This window comes from Silurus aristotelis (assembly GCF_946808225.1).
Source record: "Silurus aristotelis genome assembly, chromosome: 4".
In the NCBI taxonomy this organism is placed as follows: domain Eukaryota; kingdom Metazoa; phylum Chordata; class Actinopteri; order Siluriformes; family Siluridae; genus Silurus; species Silurus aristotelis.
In genome coordinates this window covers 24157416-24184525 of record NC_139577.1, presented here as the reverse complement: position 1 = coordinate 24184525, position 27110 = coordinate 24157416, and the positions used below count along the sequence as shown (strand labels likewise).

The following is a 27110-nucleotide window of genomic DNA, read 5'->3' as shown; positions in this document are numbered from 1 at the left end:
CTTCAGCCACCCGGTCTGATTGGTTAAAAAGGTGGACGCCCAAATGAAGTCCAAAGTGCACTTTGTCTAACACCCTACGTAGTGGCCTCGGCTCGGGAGCGGACACCTATTTGGGATTGAGCAGACACAATATGGCGGCTGGACGGTGGTACGTATGCGTTTTTGTTATCGGGTGCTGCAGATATGCTACGATGTATTAGCGAGGCGACACGCGTAACTACACGCCTCGCGGTTTTAACAGACGTTTTAGATTCTCACACGCGGTCCAGGTGAGTCGGGAATCCTCGTAGTCTGGTTTTATTTCTATTTTCCGCCTCGGTAGCGTTGTGACAGTCGCTGTACTCGGACCGGCTGCTAAGCTGCTCTCTTGACTGCGCGAGCACGCTAAAACCGGCTAGGCTTGTTTGCTAGCTCGCTAGTTCATTTTGTTTCGAGCGTTCGCTGTATATAATTATTTAGCTGATTTATATAAAACACACACAAGAGTACGCCTTTAAATACTAATAACTGTATTTTGGTAATCATCTATGAAAGTTTTGTTCGTTAGTTGTTGCTCGGTCGGTTAGCTAGTTACATGACTTAGCTATTAGACTGAGCCGAATGCTGAATACCGGCTTCAGACGCGGCCGTGAAACGCTTCTGAATCTCTGAGTCCTTCAAAAACGTGAACATGGATACCCCAACATTTTTAGACACTGATAAATCTTCCCGTAGTCAGACATTTTGAATGAAAATATAAGCCAACGTGGTTCTACAGTGATTTTACAGTGAAATTATTGTTAAGTTCTGTGCCATTGAGAGGGGGGCCAAAACTTTTGCTTAAAATTTCAGCTGGCCGCACACATTGCTTTTAGATTGTAGAAAAATGTTTCGTGGTGTACATAGCCTAGTATATTAATATCAGTTTTTTGTTTTAAATTGGAAACGTCGATCGATTTTGCATAGTTTTGTTTTAAAGACACATTTTCCCCCATTTAACCAGTTGTTTCATTGACTGGGATTACGATTTAAGAAAAAATCTAGTATAAATGTCAACACCAATAATTAGTAATACAACCCGATCATAAACAGATGAAAACGTAAAAACACGTCATCAACTCGTCATCAGTATAATGGAGTGAGGAGACATTCTTATCATTTTAGGGTGTAGCAACATTATCTTCAACAATAACAAACGTCTCAGAACCTGTCTTGAAGAGACATGCAGTGAGGACTCACCTGTTAGTCTTATATATATATATATATATATATATATATATATTTTTTTTTTACAAAAAATGTAATATAATTTTTATTATTTTTTTAATCAAAACTTTATCAAATTTTTTTTCTGATCTGATTTTGATCCTTTTTATTGACAAAATTATCCGAGCTTTCTGCCTCACCTCGGATTCTGACTCTCATGGTAAATAAACGTGTATCTGTGTGAATATCGCAAGTATACTAGCTAGTTTATTCCCGATTTTTCACATATCTGTGTACAATATTCAGGCTTGTTGCTGTCCATAAACCTGGCATAAAAAAAGTACTATGAGAGGTAGCCGTTATCCTGGCCACAATCACAAGGGTGTGCGAGAGTCCAAGTTCTGGCTTATAACATTTAATAACCTCGCCTGATCAAACCAATTTGTTGAGAGTTTTTATTTCTTTGGGGTTTGTTTATGTGTAAACCTGGCTCCGTCTGTCCAGTGCCTCATTTGCTATTAACTTCACTACACGTCATTGGTTTTTACCACTCCAGTAATTACAGAACTTCTTTAAACACTTTGTGCAACATGGTTCATGTGCTAAACTTGTTCTTATTCTTTTGGCAAACTCAAAATGAATCTGGATAAGGTGTGTCATCAGGAAATGTTGCTCAACGGATACTACAGTGTCTGAGATTTGTTTGGACGTACTGCACCCATTTATTAATTCCCTGCTGTGCTTTCACAAGGTTTTCTATTTGCTAATTTCAACACTGTATTGAGTGATTATTTTTTTTTCTGTTATGGCTGAGCTTGATTAAATATTATAGTGAAGCACTAATCAGTTATTCAGTGGAAGTCTTTAGCAGCTTCTAGCTGGCTAAAATTGATGTCCAGCATTTAGTGGCATGTTTGCACAGCAGGGAATTTGACAATGCTATAAATATAAATGAATGCCGTGCTGCTGATACATCCTCGGGTATGTAACATGTTTTGCAAACACTGTGCTGATGTCTTGTTTTTCCAGAGTATTGACAAACCTCAAAATGAATGATCCAGCAGTGAAGAGGGTGGTAAGCGACATTATTCGCTCTCCAGAAGACAAGCGGGAATACAGGGGACTGGAGTTCACTAATGGCCTCAAAGCCATTCTGATCAGTGATCCCACTACAGACAAGTCCTCAGCAGCACTCGATGTCCACATAGGTAAAAGAAGAGAGTCTTCTCATCTTACTGATTGCACTGAGATGCAAATTTAGTTTTGTTTAATGTTGGTCGTGTACAGAGAATAGAAAGAGGGTGTCCATTTGCTTTAATTACAAAAACTTTTATTTATTTATTTTTGGTATGTTGCATTATTGCATTAAAGATAACTGCGTTGATACTGACTCATATTGTTTATTCAAATTCCTATAAAACCAGAGTTTTTTTTCTATTATCTGGTTCTGTAATTATAATGCTAAAACACTACTGTGTAATGTGCATTAAAGGCAACTTTGACAATGTAGGAGTGCTGAAAAAAGCAGAAACGTTTTGTTTTTCTTTACCCTTTCCTCTATACCTATCTTTTTGCATCTTCCATTAAAAACGAACACGTCTTATGTACATTGACGTTTGAACAGTTTGGCTAGAAGTCTATTTAAAAATGTATATAAGATTTATTTATCCTTGTTACTACTGGTACAAGCCTTTCTGCTAATGTATTCTTTTTGCCCACATGTCCTCTTTATAACTATACCAGGTTCATTGTCGGATCCTTCAAACATTGCTGGTTTGGCTCATTTTTGTGAGCACATGCTGTTTTTGGGCACAAAAAAATATCCCAAAGAGAACGAGTACAGTCAGTTCCTGAGCGAACATGCCGGGAGCTCCAATGCTTTCACCAGTGGCGAGCACACCAACTACTACTTTGACGTATCCCACGAGCATCTGCAAGGAGCGTTGGACAGGTAAGAGTATGGAAGTGTGAAAAAGATGCGCTGTTTGTCAAAGTACTCATTGTAAATCATCGAGTTTATGTCTTGCATTACATATTCCCGTCTGTAGATCGCTCCTAGAAGGACAGTTTATTTCAGTAAAGCTTATGATCCCACTGTTTTGTGGAGCAAGAGAAGTAAAAGTTTTACTGTTTGCTTCTACTCATGTCATTCTACCTTTTAGTTTAGGAAAATGTATCATCTGCCATATGTGTAAGTATAAAATGGTACAGAAAGATATTTGAGCTTGTTTTTTTTTTTACAGACCCCAGGTGTGAATCTATTCCTCCTGTGAATTGAATTTTGAGATCAGGTGTCTTTGGCTGGTGGTGTGTGAATACTTGTTCCAGGGAGAATCATGTTGCTGTCTGAGTAGAATAAATTAAAATAAAAGACCTGCAGTAAATGTTATTTATTAATAGATCTGCAGCTTTGAATAAATACACCAAGTGGAGTTTTATTATGTGATTATCACATGAATTAGTTCGGACCCCTTTTGGTGATCCCTGGCAAATCATTGGCCACTTAAGGAAGAGGCAGTTCTAGTAATTTAATTAACACACTTGAACATTACAACAGCGATGTATTAAATTGTGTTTTAAAGTTGCATTCATGCAATATGCATCTGTTATTTGCATTTACTTGCCATATAGTCACCTTCTTGGCTATTTTTTCCCCCCACTGACTTTGTCATTTCAACAGTTGTTCTAGCATTTGCATGGCAGTTGGATTTCAATCTTTTTGCATAACTTAATTTGCATATATTTGAACTGCACATGAGTGCTTGTAAAATCAGATTTAAGGTTGCATACAACCAGAATGATCTGTGATAGTGATTTATTCTTATGCATTACATGTACGTTTTATTGAATGATTAAGTTGTTTCATTATATCACAAAATGGATACAAAATTGCTAGTCCTGACTAAACCACATATAGAATATATAATAAGTTATAGAAATTAAGATTTTTGAGAGTTTAAAGCCAATGTTGCAGAATAGGCAAATATTACTTTCAAATAGAACACAATAACATTTCAAATAAACTTGATGAAGCAGTTGTCTCCATTGACTTTTCCTTAGAGTAAAGTTGAAGGTCTCAAAAGGAGCTTTCACAATCCCTAAGAGAAATCCCTTTGGCTCCAGTGCATGTTGTAAACAGAGACAATACAAAAACACAGTGCAGTTCTTTTTTGTATCTCATAAATAGAATTTAGGACTAATTAAATTTTTCAATCATCTGTTGCGCATAGACTATTAAAATTGTGTTCTCTAGATTTTATGTGCAGTATTACCCTGTATAGTATACAAAATAAAATCTTTTGACTGTTGCCGTTAGGAGTCGCCACAGCAAATCATCTGTTTCCATATCACTCTGTCCTACATGCCTGTCCTCTGCTTATTTCAACCCAATCACCTGCATGACTTCACACACCACATTTCATCAACCTCTTCCTTGGTTGTCGTCTTTTCCTTTTGCCTGGTGACTCCATCCTCATTGTTTTTCTAATATACCCCATGTCCCTCCTCTGCACTTGACCAAAGCATCTCAATTGCACCTCTTATGTTGTCTCTAAAAAAAAACATCCTCCCTGCACTGTTCCTCTAATAATTGCCTTTGTTACTCCCAATAAAAAAGAAAAGAGGAGACCAGGTGAAGATGGATGGCGAGCAGACCGACACTGAACTGGCAGCCAAATAAAAACTATATGGCGATATTTTAGCTTTAAAATTACCAACACTGAGCAGAGAGAGGAATTGTGCAAGATTTGCTAAAATAAAGTTGCTACATCACGTGGCAATATATGACAAATCTGTAACAGATCTCACTGGTTCCCTGGTTGGATGAAAGAGACGACGGTGATGGTTCAACAGAAAGAGCTCTTTCTTTTACATTCACTTTTGCTCCGCTGCTTTTCTTTTCCTCGTGCTCACGCCGGGACACACACCCACTCGCGGTAATGCACATCTTTTCTCAACGCTAACGCTTCACCCACAGACAGTCGTGGATTGGCATGCCTTCACCTGGCATCCTTCTCTTTCCCACACACATCCCCATACACACAGTCAGCTCTGCCCTGTCTCTCGCTCTTCGGTGTCTGTTTCATCCTGTGTAAACAGGGCCATTTCTAGACTTTTGGAACACTGAGTAAGATTCCTATCGTCACCCCCACCATGGCTCTGTGCTCCCACCACAGTGCTCCACTCCAACACCATACAAATAATCCTCCATAAAGAAGGTTACACACATTCAATAATAATTGCAAAATGCCAAATTTCAAATATGTAAACATTCAGTATATCTTGAACTTTTAAATAATTTAAAAGGGGGCATGGCAGCAGCAGGGCAAAAGTATGTTTTATTTAATTCAGCTGTACCTTGGAGAAAATTTTTACATTAATGTAAATGTTACTTCATTTTGTAAAAGAAAAAAAAAAGAAACATTTTAAAACCGTAGTCTACATAAATACATTATCACTAATGTGTGCAATTTCCATTGATAACCAATCAGTGTGGACTCATGAAACCATTTAATATCGCAATCGATATAATGACATTTGACACATTTTTCCCCAAATCGTGCAGCCCTAGCCCCCAGGTATTTAAACCTATCCACTTTTACCACCTCTACTCCTTGCAACTGCACCATTCCACTTCCCCATCTCTCGTTCATGCACATGCACTCCATCTTGCACCTACTGATTTTCATTCCCCTTCTCTCAAGCACATACCTCCACCTCTTTAGCCTGCTTCTTACTCCCACCAATATCATCTATGAACATCATATTCCATGGAGATTCCTGTCTTACTTCCTCAGTCAACCTGTCCATCGCCACTGCAAACAGGAAAGGGCTCAGAGCTGATCCTTGATGCAGTCCAACCTCCACCGTGAAACAGTCTTTCGTTCCTACTGCACACTTCACTGCTGTCACACTGTCCTCATACATGTTCTGTGCCACCTTCACATACTTTTCTGGTCACCTCACCTTTCCCATAACTTCATGGTGTAGCTGATCAACTTTATTCCTCTGTAGTTACTGCAGGTCTGCACATCTCCCTTTATTTTAAAAAATGGGTGCCATTACTCTCTCCCTTCATTCCTCAGGCATCCTTAAACAATCTAGTTTAAAAACTCTCTCCTGAACATATCAATGCTTCTGCTGGTATGTCATCTGTGCCAACTGACTTTCCACTCTTCATCCTCTTAATAGCTGCTCTCACTCTTCCTCCTTACTAAACCAGTGTACTTCCTCCTTCATAATCTCCACACCATCCAACCTCCTCTCTCTTTCTTCATTCATCAGCTGCTCAAAATACTCCAGCCTTCTTAACACAGTCGCCTTGCTTGTCAACACAAAATGTTAAAATACTCAAACTAATGATTAAAATATTTTATACATAAACTGTCTACATACTTTGGTTTCTGTTGTCTGCTTTTTGTGCTTTTGCTCATTACACCTTTTCTGTTTAGGTTCGCTCAGTTCTTTCTGTGTCCTCTGTTTGACGAGAGCTGTAAAGACCGAGAAGTCAACGCTGTGGCCTCGGAGCACGAGAAGAACTTAATGAACGATGCATGGAGATTATTTCAGCTGGAGAAGGCCACTGGGAACCCTGATCATCCTTTTAGCAAGTTTGGAACAGGTATCATGCTGACATGAGATCTTGCACTAAACCTATGATATGAAATTGCCAAGTAAAGTCATGATAAAACTGATACATTTGTTTTGTATGATAGCAGATTATTATTTTTGTTTACAAGAAAAGCTAATTAGTTATAAAGGAGATCAAAAGTTATGAGATCAAATGCTTTAGGGGCCCTAAAGCATTTGTATTTGGTGGAAATACAATTAAACATTATGGATGAATAATGTCAAAGTGAGGAATATGCCAAAATGTTGAGCGTTTTTTTTTGTTTTTTTTTGTAAACGATGTGTTTCTAAAAGCCGTGGAATGAAATAAACAGTTTAATGTTGAAAATAAATGATCCACCACCCTAAATAAGCCAGATGGTGGCAGTCTTGAGCTTTACTTGTTGGAAAAGCTTTTCAGGTGCAGAGTAATGACCTTATGAAAAATTATGCCCTTGCCTAAGCTTGAAGAAAGACCACTAAACTGCTTATTTTGCATCTGTGTGTATGCATTAATCTGTTTGTCCTGTCTATTTTTGGAGATAAGTAAATGACTGACTGTTCTCACCCTTTTTATTTTTGTAGGCAATAAGCTGACCTTGGAAACGCGACCATCCCAGAAAGGCACTGACATTCGCCAGGAGCTGCTGAAATTCCATTCAACATTTTATTCTTCCAACCTGATGGGACTTTGTGTTTTGGGAAGAGGTGAGCCAGTTTACAGTTTTTCCAGTAGAGAATGCAGACTCTTTATTCACGCCATCTTTATATTGTGATTGACGTATTTATTCATTTAAAGGGTTTGGTCTTACAAGATTTTGTTAAATTACTGGGTAACAGCTAACCTGTCCCCTTTTTTCTAAGGACTTGAAATTCTTTTGGAGACAAACAGAAAGTTAAAGCATTGAGTTAAGCAAATTGCATTGTGGTGTGGGTGCCTGACCAGCACATCCATTTGTTGGTTCTTCAAGTTGTAGCTACAAAGATTCTTTGTATGGTCACGTCGCAGAGCAATTATTCTGTCCCTTCAGAAAGTCAGTGTCAGTATGCACCAAGCAATGCCCATGAACTCATGGTATATAAGAGCTCTTGTGTCCTGCATAGAACTTTTGTGTCCTGCCAGCTGTATCCCAGGCCTTCTCACCTGACCTTCATATCTGACAAAATGCTCTTGTGATAAAAAATAACACAAATCCCCTTAAGCAAGATATAGGGAGACTCTTCTAAGAATGGAGGTGGATATACTGGCAAATGAGGAGCCAATCTCTAACAAGATTTAAAAAAATTACACATGGATTTGATTGTCATGTGTCCACAAATTTGTGATGTAATTCGTATTGTTATTTGAAAGACACTTTTGTAAAACATGGTATTTTGAACAAGATATTTGTCCCACGGTTGAGTGCATATTGTGACGCTTGATGTACATTTACAGTTGTTCCCCAATCCCTCAATGTACATTAACCATCATACCTCCTCTGTTAGCCCTTTGTCATTCAGCTCTCCTTTGGAGCACTGCCTCCCCCTTGATGTGCCTTTACTATTTGCATTACAATTTAAGATCTGCTTTCAAGCACACTTTTAAAAATGTTTCTTTTATATTGCACAAGTGAGTTTGCCTCCTTCAGAGAGGCAGGGTGGCTTCACACTGGGACGGAATGTATTTAGTTGCTTTATTCTTTTTCCTGACCAAAACCAGGCTGCAAAACAAACTAGTTTTCTTAATTAATCTACACTTAATGACAATTTCATGTGTTATAGCTGCTGTAAAAAAAAAAAAAAAAAAAAAATCTGTATTAACTTATTCTTGCAAATATTGCTGGTGTGTTTATTTATGATTACGTGTTCTTGTCACCTCTTTTGATTTTTGAAGGCATGACCTCATTATGAATGTCTCTACTGTTTTTCTTTGCACTGAGTCAGTTCAATCTTTTTTTATTGGTGAAAAGAAAGTACTAATACAGACAGATTTAGCCAGAAGTGACCTTTTAAATGTTAACATCACTACTCTTGGTTTTAGTCATTTGTTTATATGTTGTGTTGTAGATATTTTCACTGGTTTTTGAATGAATGTGGGAACAGCAAGATATAAAAATATTAAAATTATTTCCTCATCATATAATTAGGCATGTGATTTTTATAAATGTGCAAAAATTATCATATTTAAAATTATATATTTGTGTGAATGTAATATGAGCAATCACAAATAAAGATCGAGTGGTCCAATATTTATTTTCCCTGTCTCTTTTGTCAGAAACTCTAGAAGATTTAACATCTATGGTGATTCAACTATTTGGAGAGGTTGAGAACAAATCTGTGCCTATCCCAGAATTCCCACAGCATCCCTTCCAGGAAGAGCATCTTAGGGTAAGACCAAACACAGACAAGGTCACATTTTAGCACAACGTTAACACTGTTGTTTTTTTTTGTTTTTTTTTTAAGATTAACGTTTTTACCACAAATGAGACAAACCCATTCAGAATAAGCTTCTTTTTTATTTTATTGCAAGTTCAAGTTTATTTCTATAGCGCTTTTCACAATGTACACTGTCTCAAAGCAGCTTTACAGAACTTAACTTTGTATATTGTCTTTTCTAGCAATTCTACAAGGTTGTGCCCATTAAGGACATCCGGAACCTGTATGTGACTTTCCCTATACCCGACCTACAGAAGTACTACAAGTCAAACCCTGGCCATTATTTAGGCCACTTAATAGGGCATGAGGGTCCAGGGAGCCTGCTGTCTGAGCTAAAATCTAAAGGTGAGAATGGATATAACTGATAGATCTGCATAGAATGTACCCTCTACTGGCAAATACTATCTGCTGTAGTAGTATTATTATTATTGCTACTTATACTGTCATTCAGTATATTGTTTGTCTATATTATATGCTTGTTTAGAATACATAAATATATAGTTTATAGATGCTCTACATGAGTTCATATCTTTGTTTCAGGTTGGGTAAATACTTTGGTTGGAGGTCAAAAAGAAGGAGCCAAAGGATTTATGTTCTTCATCATTAATGTGGATTTAACAGAAGAAGGACTATGTAAGCACTGGGAGTAATGGGTGATATATTCCTAGAATGTTTAAAATCATATACTTATCCGAAATTGTATGGCTGCATATACGTTTTAATGGTGTTGTTTTACATTTCTAGCATACTGAAACCCATTCATTAACCTTGCCAGGGATCAGAATGGTTGTGTTGGTTTGAGTGCCCCTTATTGTTAATATATTTTTATTTCAGTGCACGTAGAGGACATTATCCATCACATGTTCCAGTATATTCAAAAGCTACGCACAGAGGGCCCACAGGAGTGGGTTTTCCAGGAATGTAAGGTAAGCCAGAAAGCTGTTATCAGTTTGTTTCCATTTGATTGAGAGACTAATCAATACATGGATTGTAAACATATTGAAGTAAGAACAAAACCTGAGCAGATATGATTTAGGCATTACTATGCACTTTCTCCTGGTTTTCTCTTCACTTAGTGGCATGAGTGTGTCTTTAATACAAACACCTTTTCTGTTACTTCTAAGATTTTTTGTAGGGATGGAAATGGAACAATATTTACACGTGTAATGGTAGTTCTGTTTTGCTCCTCCCCTAAGTTTAATAGCACAGGTATCACTGGTGAAGCATTTGCATACACATTAATAGCAAATAAAAACCACAGACATTTTAACTGTAACAAAAGCTTTTTTTAATTAAGCATTTACAATGACCAAAAATGCGTATTAATGTGCATTTAAAAAAAAATGGTTATTGCATTAATTACAGCTATAAAATAAAGCACTCTGTTAGGTGGAGGTAGAACTGTGCTGCTACCCACAAAACCACAGTCAATAAGGAGAAGAATGTATGTGGGATTATCCAAGAAAAATAAAGCTGTAGCCTTTTTTTTTTTTTTTTTTTTCCCTTTCTTCAGGATAAAAAAAAAAGTGGTTAAGTAACTTATGATAAAAGTAAGGTTAGTGATGCAAATTACTAAATTTCTAAGTGTGCAATTTTTATTTCTTTGCAGGATTTGAATGCTGTGGCCTTCAGATTTAAGGATAAAGAACGCCCACGTGGATACACATCTAAAGTAGCTGGACTTTTGCACGTAGGTTCTCTCTGCAGCCCTCCAACTTTAAGTGTTAAATGCCATAACCATTATGTCCTGTTCAGCTACTGTTGCCTTCTGCTTGCTGTATTTCTGTTATTCAGTTTTATTCATGTCTCGAATTTTATGCCAATGGCGATACTCTACATTTCATTATTTGGATAACAGATGTGATGATAAACACCTGGCCTTACAGTTAATTCATGCTTGCCACTTTTTTCCTTGCTTACTGTCAGCCGTCTCTCATTAAAAACTAAAAAAAACATGACTTCATTCCCATGTGATAAGCATTTTTTTAATTGAGGGGACATATGTATTCAGTTTCCTTGTGTAACCAAAACAGCTTATGAGCTCAGCAGTATTTCTCAGTGCTCTAACTATGTCTTAATGATCTGTCACAACTGGATCAATGTGGGATTTATTTATTTTTTTTCTTTGTGGAATAATGCCTTCTATTCTAAGGGGCCACATCTTTAATTGTCTGCTTAGAAGTTGCAATTGTGCAACTTAAAGCTGGTAAGGTGCTAGGCCCTGTAAAATGATTAATGCATTTTATTATGATTCTGAGTAAAGTGTTACTATAATTAATATTGTAAATTGGTAGTTATTGACATATTTCTTTCAGTATTATCCATTGGAGGAAATCCTTGCTGCAGAATACATGTTGGAGGACTTCAGACCAGACCTCATAGAGATGGTGCTGGATAAATTGAGACCAGAGAATGTGAGGTGAGTCAAAGATTGCTCTGTACACTTAACCATGTGTTGTCTGTTAAATAAGTTTCTTGGGTTTTGGGCCAGTATGTCCTTATAGCATTAGGTCAACCCTGCTAAAATCTTGACCCTCAGCCCTTGTTTTGGAAACAAGCTTAGTACACTTTGTGAAAAATATAAGATTTATTTCTTGGGCACAATTCATGTCTTTTAAAAGTAGGTCAGGCAAAATTGCTTCTGCTTCTCAGGGGTGATTGAGTTTGCCCAGACTTTGGACAAATGCCTTGCCTTACTTTAAAGAAGAATCTCCTCATTTGAACTCTTTCATTTTGAATGTTGGTGAACTGTGTTTCTTCTTGCCATGATGCTTTGGGGCAAAACAATACTGTGTCTGGTTATTGCCTTGAATTTGCTACAGCGTGTGTTTGAAAAGGAAATGTTTTTTCTTATCAAACTTTTTTGACATGGCAGAGCCTTGTGAATTTCTCTGAAGTCTCAAAATAGATCTGTTCAGTAGTGAGAATCAAAATATGGCATCTTTTTTTCATTATTGGATGCATGTCTAAAAAATTTGTTATAATTTTTGTTTTGAGTGAGCGTTATGAAGTTTAGTTACAAGACAGAAGCTGAGAAAAATTGAACTTTGAAATGGTTTAGCAGCCATATTTGGTGATCAGTCTGTGATTTGTTCTTTATAGTTCTTGTTGTGCAGTGGTGAAAATCCATGCCATAAACAGCCATTGAGCCATATATGTATATAAAAATGGGCTGTCAATTAATTAAAATATTTAATTGCATGATTGCCCTGAGTTAGCTCGTGATCAATCGCAAAATTGAAAGTGCATACCTTAAACACTTCAAGTTTTTGATCAACATTGGTGCAGACAAATAAGGATTCTTTATGCAAATATATGTTCATTAGTGTAACCATACTCAACATAGAGCATTAAGACAAAATATTCTTGTAAATGTTTCGAAGTAATTATGGTGTTTTAAATTGTGTAAATCATCAGGACACCAAACTGAACTTTTGCTATGTTTCCACATATCAGTGTATCAGTAAAACAAATGTGTAATGATAAAAAAAAAGAAAAATTGTGGTGGAGTTTTTTATATATATATATATATATATATATATATATATATATATATATATATATATATATATATATATATATATATATATATATATATGTGTGTGTGTATGTATGTGTATGTGTGTGTATGTATATATATATATATATATATATATATATATATATATATATATATATATATATATATGCATATCTACAGACAAAAATTATATATCTATACATACTTTATATAAAACACACACACACACACACACGCACAGTGAGGAAAATAAGTATTTAAACACCCTGCTATTTTGCAAGTTCTCCCACTTAGAAATCATGGAGGGGTCTGAAATTGTCATCGTAGGTGCATGTCCACTGTGAGAGACATAATCTAAAAAAAAAAAATCCAGAAATCACAATGTATGATTTTTTTAAAATATTTATTTGTATGATACAGCTGCAAATAAGTATTTGAACACCTGAGAAAGTCAATGTTAATATTTGGTACAGTAGCCTTTGTTTGCAATTACAGAGGTCAAACGTTTCTTGTAGTTTTTCACCAGGTTTGCACACACTGCAGGAAGGATTTTGGCCCACTCCTCCACACAGATCTTCTCTAGATCAGTCAGGTTTCTGGCCTGTCGCTGAGAAACACGGAGTTTGAAAAGTTTAAAAAGATTCTCTATTGGGTTTAGGTCTGGAGACTGGCTAGGCCATGCCAGAACCTTGATATGCTTCTTACAGAGCCACTCCTTGGTTATCCTGGCTGTGTGCTTCGGGCCATTGTCATGTTGGAAGACCCAGCCTCGACCCATCTTCAGTGCTTTAACTAAGGGAAGGAGGTTGTTCCCCAAAATCTCGCAATACATGGCCCCGGTCATTCTCTCCTTAATACAGTGCAGAAAAACACCCCCAAAGCATGATGCTACCCCCCCCCTACGCTTTACAGTAGGGATGGTGTTCTTGGGATGGTACTCATCATTCTTCTTCCTCCAAACACGTTTAGTGGAATTATGACCCAAAAGTTCTATTTTGCTCTCATCTGACCACATGACTTTCTCCCATGACTCCTCTGGATCATCCAAATGGTCATTGGCAAACTTAAGATGTGCCTGGGCATGTGCTGGTTTAAGCAGGGGAACCTTCCGTGCTATGCATGATTTCAAACCATGACGTCTTAATGTATTACCAACAGTATTACACTATTATTTATATATATATATATATATATATATCTATATCTATATATATATATATATATATATATATATATATATATATATATATACGTCCCTTACGAGGGAATTATCAAGGCCTGTGACGTCGGAGTGACGTGGGGCCGCCTTCCCGTGGGCTCACCACCTGCAGGAGGGACCGTAAGGGACGGTGCTGTGAGGATTGGGCAGCAGTCGAAGGCGGGGGCCTGCTTAGACTGCTGCCCCCGCGACCCGAATTACGGATAAGCGGGAGAAAATGAATGAATGAATAAACCTTGGAAACGGTGGTCCCAGCTCTTTTCAGGTCATTGACCAGCTCCTCCCTTGTAGTTCTGGGCTGATTTCTCACCTTCCTTAGGATCATTGAGACCCCACGAGGTGAGATCTTGCATGGAGCCCCAATCCGAGGGCGATTGACAATCATGTTTAGCTTTTTCCATTTTCTAATGATTGCTTTTTTTCACCAAGCTGCTTGGCAATTTCCCCGTAGCCCTTCCCAGCCTTGTGGAGGTGTACAATTTTGTCTCTAGTGTCTTTGGACAGCTCTTTGGTCTTGGCCATGTTAGTAGTTGGATTCTTACTGATTGTATGGGGTGGACAGGTGTCTTTATGCAGCTAACGACCTCAAACAGGTGCATCTAATTTAGGATAATAAATGTAGTGGAGGTGGACATTTTAAAGGCAGACTAACAGGTCTTTGAGGGTCAGAATTCTAGCTGATAGACAGGTGTTCAAATACTTATTTGCAGCTGTATCATACAAATAAATAGTTTAAAAATCATATATTGTGATTTCTAGATTATTTTTTTTTGATTATGTCTCTCACAGTGAACATGCACTTACGATGGTAATTTCAGACCCCTCCATGATTTCTAAGTGGGAGAACTTGCAATATATATATGTATATAAATGCAGGGTGCTTATTGTTGATCACGACTGACATTTAAAAATCACAAGACTGAATTCTTATCTTTGAATTTGAGGGTTTTTGATTATACTTTGTTTTACATACTCTTTGCTCAGGTCTGTAGACATTGACTATTTTGGGCTCTGCTTATGCAAATGATTGATGGGGACTCAGAATAGAGGGTCATTGTTCTGAAAGTCCTCCATCGATCAGAGCAGCACCAATTGCCCTGGTGCATTTCTGTCTAGATGCAGAGCCATCGATCCATGTCTTGGTACTCCAGATTGAAGGAAACTTAAGCTTCCTACATGTAATGCAATAATCCTGATACTGAGAGCCGCTTACTCTGGAGCAGATTTGCTAAAAGCTAAATTCTGCTGCTCGGCTCCCGTAGGAATGCTGTAAGAGATGGGAAGTGTCAGTCTCTGTAAAGTGAGAGTGGCCTGATTGTAGCACAGGTATTTATGTTTGTCTATTCCTGTTCCTTTTCAGGGTTGCTGTGGTTTCCAAGTCATTTGAAGGACAGACTGATAAGACAGAAGAGTGGTATGGAACACAGTACATGCAGGAATCTATATCTGATGAGGTTATTAAGGTGAGATGCTCTTGGATTGCAAATGGGATCAGTTAAAGTAACTGGCTCATATGATTGAAAATCATTATCATTCTTTAGAGACGCATGCATCTCTCTCAAACTTTTGACAGGCTCTGTATAAAATGAATGCATACATTGCAGCTACTTATCAGATTAATACTTTAATTCTAATGTTTTTTGTTTGTGGTGAATTTTTAAAATGACTTATTTTAAATTTATATTAACAATAATGTAAGAAAGATGCCTATCTGTGAATGGAGTTATTAAACCTTACTAATTAATAATTTGCCCCAGTTGTATGTCTTGTTTTGCATCACCCTTGTTCTGTGCAAGTTTTAAACCAGATCAATAATATAATTCATTTTATTTTAGAACTGGCGAAATGCAGACCTCAATGGTAAGTTCAAACTGCCAATGAAGAATGAGTTCATCCCCACCAACTTTGAAATTTACCCCCTCGAGAAGGACTCCCCATCCAATCCCACTTTGATCAAGGTGTGTTTTTAGCTTACTACTTTGCTCTGCTTAACAAAATTTTGTATTTATTGTATTTATATAACTGATGGTTTCACATTTTTCTGTTCCAATTAAATTCAGACTCTAGTTTCAGATGCAAAAAGATTTGGGAGATGGCCAGTGTATGTGTGCTTGTGTTTTTTATTCACAGTGCTACCTCTGCTGAAAATGTTTTCTTTTTATAGGATACTGCGATAAGTAAAGTATGGTTCAAGCAGGATGATAAATTTTTCCTGCCCAAGGCCTGTCTCAACTTTGAATTCTTTAGGTAAGTTCTTATAGTCTTCACACTTTGCAATTTGAAAAGTTAATGGTGTGTTATGGTATTTTCTATAATTTCTGAAAGGAATACAGTCATTGCATTTTAATTCCATGTGTATCACCCTAATTATCCAATGTATCTGTTGGAGGAGGTGGAAACTAACCTGGCTTCTGTAATGGTGTCAATACATTAGATAATTCCTTTATTAATGGCATTGTAATTGGGCTTTTTGTAATACTATTCTAATTCTTTAAATTAGTATTTTTTTTCTATTTTAAATGCCTTCATTTATGTTGTTATTTGTACCTTTTTATTAACCCTTTCAATCTTGGTTCAGCTTCTTGAGCTGCAGGGGCTGCAGAATAAAAATAGTTCTGCTGAAATGCAAACTGCTTTAAGTCACACCGTTGTTTGAGTGTATCTGTGCCTCACATGCCCTAAGATGCAAAGCTATGATGTTTGGATTGATCACTTCTGTTGTCTCCACAGCCCCTTTGCGTATGTGGACCCATTGCATTGTAACATGGCATATTTGTACCTTGAACTTCTTAAGGACTCTCTCAACGAGTATGCATATGCAGCCGAGCTAGCTGGCTTGAACTATGATCTCCAAAACACCATCTATGGGATGTATGTAAGTATCCAAAAAAAAAAAACCCTCGTTGCTCTCATTTTGCATCCCACTTCATGACTATCATACCACCATTACATTACCCACCATTGCAATGCGATTTGTTCCTTCTTTTCTCCCACAAAACACTGTCTAGGAGGCCAGGTGGTGGTTTGAAGTTTTGACCACATTTAACAACTTAACCCGTGTGCTAAGTTAGCTAACGTGACCCATTTTAAATGATTGAACAAAAACTGTGTGGCTGCCCCAAATGCCAGACCTTTTCAAAGTGCATACTATTGTATGTAGACGCGTTCAAAATAATCTGTACTGCCCGTCATGCTTGCCCAAGTACTCGATTAGTTAAATTGTGTGTGCATGTCTAGCAGGGAAAACTTGAAAGTATGTGGGACAGGGAATGCTCTAGGACCAGTGTTTGGGAAGCAGTTTAATAGATGGTAGATTCTGCATTAGCCCTTTTTGCCAGTGTTGCGGCTGCATATACATACTCTTAGAGACACCTTTTTATTTTATTTTTTTCCTCCCTTCTTCCTGTCTTGTTTTTACCTGTTTTACCTTTCCATCTGTCATTCATGTCCTTTTTGTTTTGACAGTTTTAAGTCATCCTTTTCCAACAAACATGTCTTATTTTTTCTATTTCTTTGTTAGTCGCTACTTATATACAGATCCCCTGCACTGCAACATGACATACCTGTTTCTCAGGTTGTTGAAGGATGATTTAAAAGAGTATACATATGCAGCCCACCTGGCAGGGCTGAACTATGGCATAGCTTCAGGAAAGAATGCTATCCGTGTAAGTATGGCACGTCAGCTAATCCAAAACGTGTGGCAGGGCAAGGGTGTAGGGATGCTTGATTGGTTTCCCAAATCCTTTTCTTATGTTTGTGTCTGTGCTTAAAAGTTAAGTAGCGAAGCCCTAACCACCTGCACATCTGTGGACATGGCCACCCCTGCTTGATGACTGCTCCTCTGCCTGCAAGCTTCTGTTCTTCTTTATTACGTGACCTTGTAACATAGTTTGACATGCTGATGTATAGCGTCCTTGTTTAAAGACATCTTGTAGGGACAAACATTTTCATTCCATTACTCATTTTTTTAAACACACCCATCAGTACAATCTCTCTGGCCAGAGAAAGTTCATTTATTTGCGCGTTACCTGCTGACTGGAGTCTTGCCATATTGGCTGCAGTTTTCTTGTGTTTACTCTGTTAAAAAAACATCTGGACTTTTAGAGTAGGTTATGGATAGTAGTCATTCGAACACAATAGTTGTGTCTGTAAAATTGGAATTAATTTTCTAATTTATTTGCAGGCATGAAGTACAGTTCAAGACTTTTAGGCTTGTACTCAATGAGCAGATTTTTTAGAAAGGATTCTGCTTTTTTTGTCCTTCGTGTGTGTTTGTGGGCTTTTTTTTTTTTTTTTTTTTTTTATTATAAATTTTTTTTGGTCTTTTCAGTAATAAATGCTATAGAATACACAGGCTTATCAAAGTTGATAAACAGCCAGTTATTAGAAGTTCTGCAAGTGAAGCTCGACTTGAGCTTCCCTTTATTTCAAACCCAGATGAGCGATTTGTCTAATCTTATGTCCAGCTGTGGTGAGCCTGTGCCTACTTTTGCCTTAGATTCTTGTACTTGCCTGAGAAATTGCAATCTAAGGGGTAAAACCCGATGCCATGTTCTGTTTTTGTAGCCTTCTCTGACTTTAGAATCAACCTGTGCTTCATTAGAAGCTTTTCTATTCACCATGGTTGTAAGGTTACAGCAGTCGTCCTTTCGGCTTTTTTAACATATAAAAAATGATGAATCTCTTCTTTTTAGTGGTCATTCATTGGGTTTATTAAACCGTTGCAGATTTGCTTATTCATCATTACACTTGGATTTACCTTAGATCCACTTGCTTTATTAACCCTTTTATATTTCATATGTGCTCATTGTGTCTCACTCTTTACCAAACTGTAGAAGAAAATTGTGTTTCAGTGAGATGTGTCTTCTTGATTAACTTGCCAGTCTAACACATTAACACTGCACTTGTAACTGCTCATTTAGACCATATTATAATTGCAGCAGTGTTTGGGCATAATATATTTATTTGCATAGTGCCAATGTGGCAGGTTTGTGATTTTGTTAGTTTAGCAAACAGTCTATAAATTGTTTGCAGTTTTATGGTTATCTGAAGTATAGTTTAAGGCAAGCCAGTCCAGTGCAGGTGAAGAGACACTTTACTTTTTTTGCCTGCTTTTCTTTCACTCTCTTGAATATTACTTTTCTCAGTAGTGGCATTGTTACTTATTATATGGCCCCATTTCTTAGCAGTTAGTTGGGGCCAAGTCAGTAAATTCTGTGTGTAATCTTTTTGGGTGCACGGTGTATCGAACAGTTGACATTTTGCTAAATACAATTATTCTTTTCTGGCCACGTGCCAGTCTGGAGCCTGTTAATGCTGAGAGCAGCTAGTGGTCAGCTTTCCTATATTGTCCCCTGTATACACATGCCCACACATTATTTAAGCAATACCTGTCTTAATATTTTGCTTTTCAATGTCAGCTCTCAGTAAAGGGCTACAGTGACAAGCAGCACATCCTGCTGAAGAAGATCATCGAGAAAATGGCCACATTTGAGATTGACGAGAAACGTTTCGACATCATCAAGGAGGCGGTGAGAAGTGCACACATCTACCAAATAAAACCCCTCCCAGTCAATACATAACATTTAAATGTGTTGTGGTCCATGATCCCTCTCAGAACCAAACAATACTTATAACAGTTACTTATTAGCATCAAATCTATGGTTTATAAATCATTAGAAAATTGTCTAGTCCAAATTAGCCAAGATAGGGTTTCCAACCAGTATAATTTATGCCACAATCCCCCGTTTCAGTTTAGTGAGCAAAATCAATGTGTGGACTGTAATGACATTTATTCCAGCTGGAAAATCGAACCGATTTCATCATTTTTCTTATTTTATTAGTGGAAGCATTTCATTCAGCCATGCATAGAAATAATGTCAATTTGGATCCATGGATTACACATTCAGAAATGTAAAAAATATTAATAAAAAAATCAGGCTCTAGTAAATAGACAAAATATTATGGAAAGGCTGTCAAGAGTTTCTTGTTTAAAAAAAAAAAAGATTTATTAGATCAAATTTTTTCTGGCAAGATTTTTTGGCTTTGCTGTATATTATATAGGCTCTTTTTTTGGTTTTGCAGTATATGAGGTCTCTGAATAATTTCCGGGCAGAGCAGCCTCACCAGCATGCCATGTATTACTTGCGTCTCCTGATGACTGAGGTGGCTTGGACCAAAGACGAGCTCAAAGAAGCACTGGATGGTGAGTTAAATGCAAGTACACACTCGCATAGTTGCAAAAGTATGCTTGCGTGTATAAATCATCAATATGAATACTAAGATGGATTGTGATGTTAAAATGCAACATAACAGTACTAAAGCATAACCCAGAATGTGGCTAATTTTGCAACTAATAATTTGAATAGAGACTTATTAATTAATCAGTGTCTTAAAATTATTTATAGGGTTTTTGGTGAGATGGGTGTTTCTAAAGATATGACACAATTACTTGCTTTCGGCTTCCACGTTGAACAAGAATGCCACAGGAATATTGTTCTCACAAACTCTGAACTGTCCAATGCCCAGTGAAAGCCGATGGTCATTTTTGCATACAGAAATGGACGTTTCACTAATCATTAATTATGATTTTCCTCTGTTCCGTTTTGCCAAGTGCAGTCATGATGTCTTTAGCTGTTACTCAAGATCAGATTTCTGCAATTCTATCTTTCCTTGTCAAACTTTTTTTTTTTTTTTTTTTGCCCTTGGGTTATTACTACTATCCATTAATGTTTTCTAATTTGTCCTTCCTCACTTTCTTCCCTGGTTATATACGAGCTTGTTCTGTCTCTTGTTGATTGCTCTTGTCATGCTACTCTGGTCGCTCGTCTCTGTCTGAATCTGGGTCAGACGCTGTGTGAATTTAGAGTGGTCATTTTATACCGCATGTGTGTGATGCTGTGAATTATTGCGTGCGGAGGAAAAAGGTTTTTTTTTTTTTCTTTGAAAAGCATATATTAAGGCATCTGCCGTCTTTTGTCTGTGTACTAAGTACCAACCCCCAGTTTTGCTGCTGTTAGATAATGTCTGAGAATGGCACATTTATTGATCTCGTATGTCTGAATCTGTTTTAGATGTCACACTGCACCGCCTCAAGGCCTTCATACCTCAGCTGTTGTCACAGTTACATATAGAAGCCCTGCTGCACGGCAACATTACCAAACAGGTGGGTTTGAAACGTGTGAAGGTTGATTGTGTGAGGTGTGTGTATGAGTGAGCAGAGGTAAGATTGAGGCAGCTTTTCACTGCATTGCAGAAGGTCTCCTGAGATGTGACTGACATGAACTCAACCCGTGATCTAGATTAATTTAAAAAATGCAAATCTTAGTGAATAAATGCAATTTATTTTTGTATTTTAAAATATTACAGAAATCACTAAATATTTTGTGCATTTTGACCATCTCATGCCCTTTTTGTTGCTATAAAACCATACTTCAGAGAGTGTAATCATTAGATTTTGGAGTGCGGCTGTAGGAATGTGTGTAAGTGGAATTTAGCCACACCAACTTCAACAAACCATTCCTTAAATAGAGCTTTTTTTGTACACGTGAGCAGTGTCATTTTTAAACATCAAGGACATTTGTAAAGCTACAGCATACATCATCTTATACAGTTGTGTACTCACACTTGTGGCAACATTTGGGGATGTGCCCCACATTGGTATGATGGTCTGGTGTCCAAAAGTATCTCGCCAAGTAGCGAATGTGATCTAATTTGCTAGCAGTTAGCCAGGCATCTAACAATTGTGTAATGGTAACGCACAATTTCTAATTTGCATATTGGTATATTTTATGTAAGAGAAGGTTGTGGTTTATAGAAAAGATGATTTGAAATGGTATATAAACAATCAAATATTTATGGATCCTTTGTTTTAGTAATTTGTGAAAAAAAGCTGATGGTTAAATCCAAATGCTGATTTTGATAGAGGCCAGTAATTTGATCAGTTACTCTCGGTCCATCTATCATGTTATATTTTTGCACAAAGATAGATTGAGATGGACGCTTATGCATCTGCTAATAATAATTTCTATCTGGTCCTGTTTCTGTAGTCTGCGCTCAGTATGATGCAGATGCTGGAGGACACGCTAATTGAGCATGCTCACACCAAGCCCCTCCTTCCAAGCCAGCTGCTTCGCTACAGGGAGGTGCAGGTGCCAGATGGTAAGTGCCGGAATGTCTATTTCCACACGCACATCACACACACTTTTTGTATAACCGCACAGCAGGACACACATGCAAACCTTGCCTAAATTTCTAACATTACTATCAAACTACAAACTTGTGTAACATATCCTGCAGCTGTGTAACCCCCCCTAAGAGAGAAACATTACACAATCCAAAGTCAACATCAGCTGGACCACACGCAATTCTTTTTCTTTTGTGCACACAGTCAAAAATGCCTATTTTCATGTTATTGTTGTCTTGAGAATTCACTGATTTTGTGTAAAATGTGTACAAAAGGTCTATGATTGTGTGTGTTTTTTTTTGTGTGTACGTTTGTGCTTGTCATGACTCCTTGTCTAAATCCAGTTCTCTGTGGTTATCAGGTGGTTGGTATGTGTACCAGCAGAGGAATGAGGTCCATAATAACTGTGGCATAGAGATTTACTACCAGACGGACATGCAGGCTACACATGACAACATGCTGTTGGAGCTCTTCTGTCAGATCATCAATGAGCCCTGCTTCAATACACTGCGCACCAAGGAACAGCTGGGTATGTTTCACACAATAGAAACCAGTGTATTTTGGGAGAGTTGGAACTTATTTCACTAACACACAATGTGAAATGTATTATTTGTGTATAGAAAATATGAATAAAAAAATTATCGGTAACTCTGTTAGATGGACATTTTGTTAATCTTAGTAGTCTATTACTATTGTTTGTAATAATTTCTTTGCTGCTGGTTTAGACTTTCTATTAGAGTTTATAATTCCAGTATGCCTTTAAGCCCAGTCTCTCTGTTTCTTCAGGCTACATTGTGTTCAGTGGCCCACGTCGGGCTAACGGCGTTCAGGGGCTTCGTTTTATCATCCAGTCTGAGAAAGCACCTCACTACCTCGAGTCACGGGTGGAGGCCTTTCTCAAGACCATGGAGAAGTATATTGAAGATATGAGCGACGAAGACTTCCACAAGCACATCCAGGCCCTGGCCATCCGCCGCCTTGACAAACCCAAGAAGCTGGCAGCTGAGTGCGCTAAGCATTGGGGCGAGATCATTTCCCAGCAGTACAACTTTGACCGAGGTGAGCAGCACACACTCGACTGTACTGCGTTCAAATGGACCCAGTTAAGTTGTAATGAAAGTCCTGAGGCAAGGAGCTACTAAATGGTTTAACATCATACTCTCCACACAGATAATATTGAGGTTGCCTATCTGAAGACTTTAACAAAGGACAACATTATGCAGTTCTACAAGGTGAGTTTCTTCATTTCTTATTTATAATCTTCTTTCGGCTGCTCCCGTTAGGGGTCGCCACAGCGGATCATCAGTCTCCATACCCCCTGTCCTCTACATCTGCCTCTTTTAAACAAACTACCTGCATGTCTTCCCTCACCACATCCATAAACCTCCTTCTTGTCCTTCCTCTTTTCCTCCTTCCTGGCAGCTCCATCCACAGCATTCTCCTACCGATGTACCCAATGTCCTTCCTCAGCACAAGTCCAAACCATCTCAATTGCGCCTCCCCCACCTTGTCACCGAAACATACATGTGCTGTCCCTCTAATAAACTAGTTTCTAATCCTGTTCATTCTTGTCACTCCCAATGAAAATCTCAACATCTTCAGCTCTGCTACCTCCAGCTCCACCTCCTGTCTTTTACTTTTTCACATGTACTCGGTCTTACTCTTGCTGACTATCAATCCTCTTCTCTTCAGCACGTACCTCCAACTCTCCAGGCTCTTGTCCACCTGCTCCCTACTCTCACCACAAATAACAATATCATCTGTAAACATCATAGTCTACGGAGAAAAACGCACCTCACCTGTGTTCTGAGCTGCACGGCATCGGGAGAAAAAAAAGTTTTTATTTTTTTAAATGCACGACGATGCCAAAAGATAAACTCCAGAGAGAAATAGTTGTGAAAGGAAGGAGGAAGACGGTGAACAATGACTTTCTTGGTAGGCTACTGTTTAGATACAAGCCGTTGTAGCGCGTTGAGTCTGTCATGGCAGAGCTCGCTAACTCCAGTTGCAACAAAAATCATGTAAGCACAGACAAATTTCCAAAACTCGTGCTTTTTTATTTACGGGTTAGTCAAAGAAACTTAGAAATGAGCATCAGAAAATAATAAGGACATAATCCTCAGTCTTGCACACACGCAGTAATACCGGAAAATGCGGCAGCAGGCTATTCCCAAAATACCGCTATGTTCCTAAAGGAAGCGCAACATATTTCACCCGTTACACCGTGTAACAGACACTGTCTTTCGTTAAAGCCTGTGTAAAGTTCATTAGTTTCAGTGTAGACCTGCGGCTAATAGACAGGTGCGGCTTATTTATGTTTAAAATAAAAATCTTTGTCAAATTCAGTGGGTGCGGCTCATATATGGGTGCGCTTTATAGTCTGGAAATTACGGTACATTTGATGGCGTAGACTTATTGATGACATGAGTTATTGATGAGATTTGACCGTTTAATGCCACTGGTGTCCAGTTCTACATGTGCTCACCATTTCTCTTTCCTCATCTTGCTCAATAGGATCTGTTGTCTATCGAAGCTTCTAAGAGGCACAAGGTGTCCGTGCATGTTCTGTCTCGGGAGATGGACTCCTGTAAGTACTCGTCTAAATTTGTGTGTTGCACAGAAAAGTGTTTTGTACCATGTGTGTGAAAAGCAGTCAGATTATTCAATATAGTGTTGCTTGTTCTGATGCCAGGCCCAGTGGTGGGCGAGTTTCCAGCTCAGAACGACATCAATCTCGCTCCTGCTCCTTCTCTGCCTCAGGTAAACACCCTTCCATCATCAGCACTCTTGTGTGTGTGCACGTAACCCAGTTATTGTTTCTACACTGAATATTCTGTACGTTTTTGTGTTTGCAGCCGGTGGTGGTCCAGGACATGACCGAGTTTAAGAGGAGTCTGCCTCTCTTCCCTCTCGCTAAACCTCACATCAACTTCATGGCTGCCAAACTGTGATCCACACCATTTAAAGACTTCGCCGGGTTCGACATGCAGCACCCCTGATTTTAGAGCCAGTAACACCATCTTTTGTCTGTTTGTGTGTGCGTTTGTGTTTGTGTGTATGACTTGGTTAGAAGTGCAGCAGTGATGAGTCCCCCTGTTGGCTCCGCTGTGCGATCACAGCCTGGTCACCTAGGAGCCATTTAAAAATCACATCTCACATAGCTGTTTTAGTGAATACGAAAAATTGATTTAATCAGGAATAGTTCATGTAGGCACTGAGTGCTGACCACAGGGATGTTTTACTTTCATTTCAGACATGCTGGAAATACTTTCTTTACTCTGCTTCTTGAATCAACATCTTAGCAATCAAAACCATTTTGCCCTCGATATTTACCCAGAATCTGCGCAGTGATTAATTTTCTTCGCGTGTTGGTTAAAAAATTCTGCAGTTCAACTTTTCAACATTTTGTGTTTTTACTCCTATTTATTACTTTTAAGACCAAGGAACAATTTTTGTTACATTTAATCTCGTCACACAGGGTTAGCGGTTTCGCTGCTTTCTTCTTTTAATCCCGTCACCATCACCATCAGCAAGTTGACGTGTGATCGGGTTATTCGAATGTCACCTTCAGCTTCCGAACACTACAGACGGCACACAGCATCTGCCTTATGGAATATTCCGCTCCATGTTCATTCGCTAATCCTGACGATTTGAGTTTTACATAGTGTACAGTCAAAACGGCTGCCATTGGAGTCATCAGATTTTGGGTAAATGGAGATCATATTGAATTGCTAGAACATTGACGTATTGAGCTCATTCACCCAGAACTGTATCACTTTGAGTTTGAAAATCCTCACAAACTGTCTACACATGGTTTCTGTACTAGAGATATTTTGGCCTTAAGTAAAAGAAAACTATTTTAAATTCAATGATCAGGTTCAAAAAAAAAAAAAAGGAAAAAAAAAAATCTATTTAAGTGTTGGAGGAGCTGTTTTAGGCTACAGAGTCGATGGGCATGAAACAGTTTTATCAGATTGTTTTCTTAAGTATCATACTCAAAGTGATTGTTATGGCTTTTTATTTTATTTGAAGTTGAAGGAGAACTTTAATAAATCATTTTTAAATATGATTTTAATTTTGTTAATGTTTCTTGGGGGGGGGGGTCTTGTTAGTGTCAAAACACTGTCACTGTTTTCCACCTTCTGTAGTTGGTGTGGTGTTTGTGTTACACTGATGAGAAAAATCACTCACTGCCTGTTGGTTATTTTTTTTGTTTGTTTTGGACTCATTATTGCTTGAATGTGAACGTGGGACACGGCTGTGTGGTTTAATCCACTGGATATAAATATGCACCACTCATTCAGAGCAATAACACTGGCAGGGCGTGTGTCCTTAACCTGACTTCTCGTGTGATTTTGTTAGGTCTAGATCAGGTTTGGAAGCACTTCAGAGCAGTTTTTCCCCCCACGTCCCGTTTCCTCTGCATGGTGCATGTGGTGGGAGATGAGCATCTCAGGTCTCGACATGCCTTGCCAAGTGTAACCACTGCACTGTTGCTTTCTGTCTGGCAAAAACCAGCTTTATTTTTGATCTCTGGCACACACGCAGGCCTGCATTTATAATGCTGCATTTACTAGATAAATTCTACACAGTGACTGCAGGCTGGGGCACAGGGGTTTCCTCTAAGGATCATACGCTTTCTCACTGTTGTACAAGGCTTATCTGCTCTGAGTGAGAAATGTGGAAATCTCACGTTTCCAGTATTTATTTTTGAAGCCCCAGACTCTTAATACGTTACTGTACAGCGCTTTTAGCCAGCAGTAGGGAGTGTGGAACGTTTGGAATGGCTCCTTTAAATAGTTAGAACAATTGTTTCCCAGCATAAATGTTGAAATTTGAGGGGAGGAGAAAAAAAGCAGTTGGGTTGCTGAGGGAAAAGTTGCAAATTACAGCAAATTAGTCTGTTACAAGGTGACATCAAATGCATAATGATTTGACTAAGAAAGAAATCTGAAACGAATGATGAGCTTCAGTCAGCA

At 38.1% G+C, this 27110-nt stretch overlaps 1 protein-coding gene across 4 annotated transcripts; it reads left to right on the top strand.

Annotated features, from left to right (window-relative positions):
• On the top strand, nt 1-26200 carry ide (insulin-degrading enzyme). Of its 4 annotated transcripts, none has more exons than XM_083538311.1 (25): nt 1-148; nt 2215-2393; nt 2929-3136; nt 6636-6805; nt 7378-7500; nt 9047-9159; nt 9390-9552; nt 9748-9840; nt 10042-10133; nt 10817-10897; nt 11523-11626; nt 15307-15409; nt 15782-15904; nt 16111-16193; nt 17467-17611; nt 19367-19477; nt 20031-20151; nt 21020-21111; nt 21995-22106; nt 22493-22660; nt 22918-23190; nt 23302-23363; nt 24646-24718; nt 24824-24891; nt 24987-26200. In XM_083538311.1, exons 2-25 carry the CDS (start codon nt 2234-2236, stop codon nt 25080-25082), a joined length of 2937 nt encoding a protein of 978 aa, XP_083394437.1. In that variant the 5' UTR covers nt 1-148; nt 2215-2233; the 3' UTR covers nt 25083-26200. The 4 variants fall into 4 exon arrangements, with proteins under 4 accessions (XP_083394437.1, XP_083394436.1, XP_083394434.1 ...); XM_083538310.1 differs by lacking the exon at nt 17467-17611 and adding an exon at nt 16677-16821; XM_083538308.1 differs by lacking the exon at nt 17467-17611 and adding an exon at nt 16677-16821 and having other exon boundaries at nt 115-269.
• Nucleotides 26201-27110: the final 910 nt, after the last annotated feature.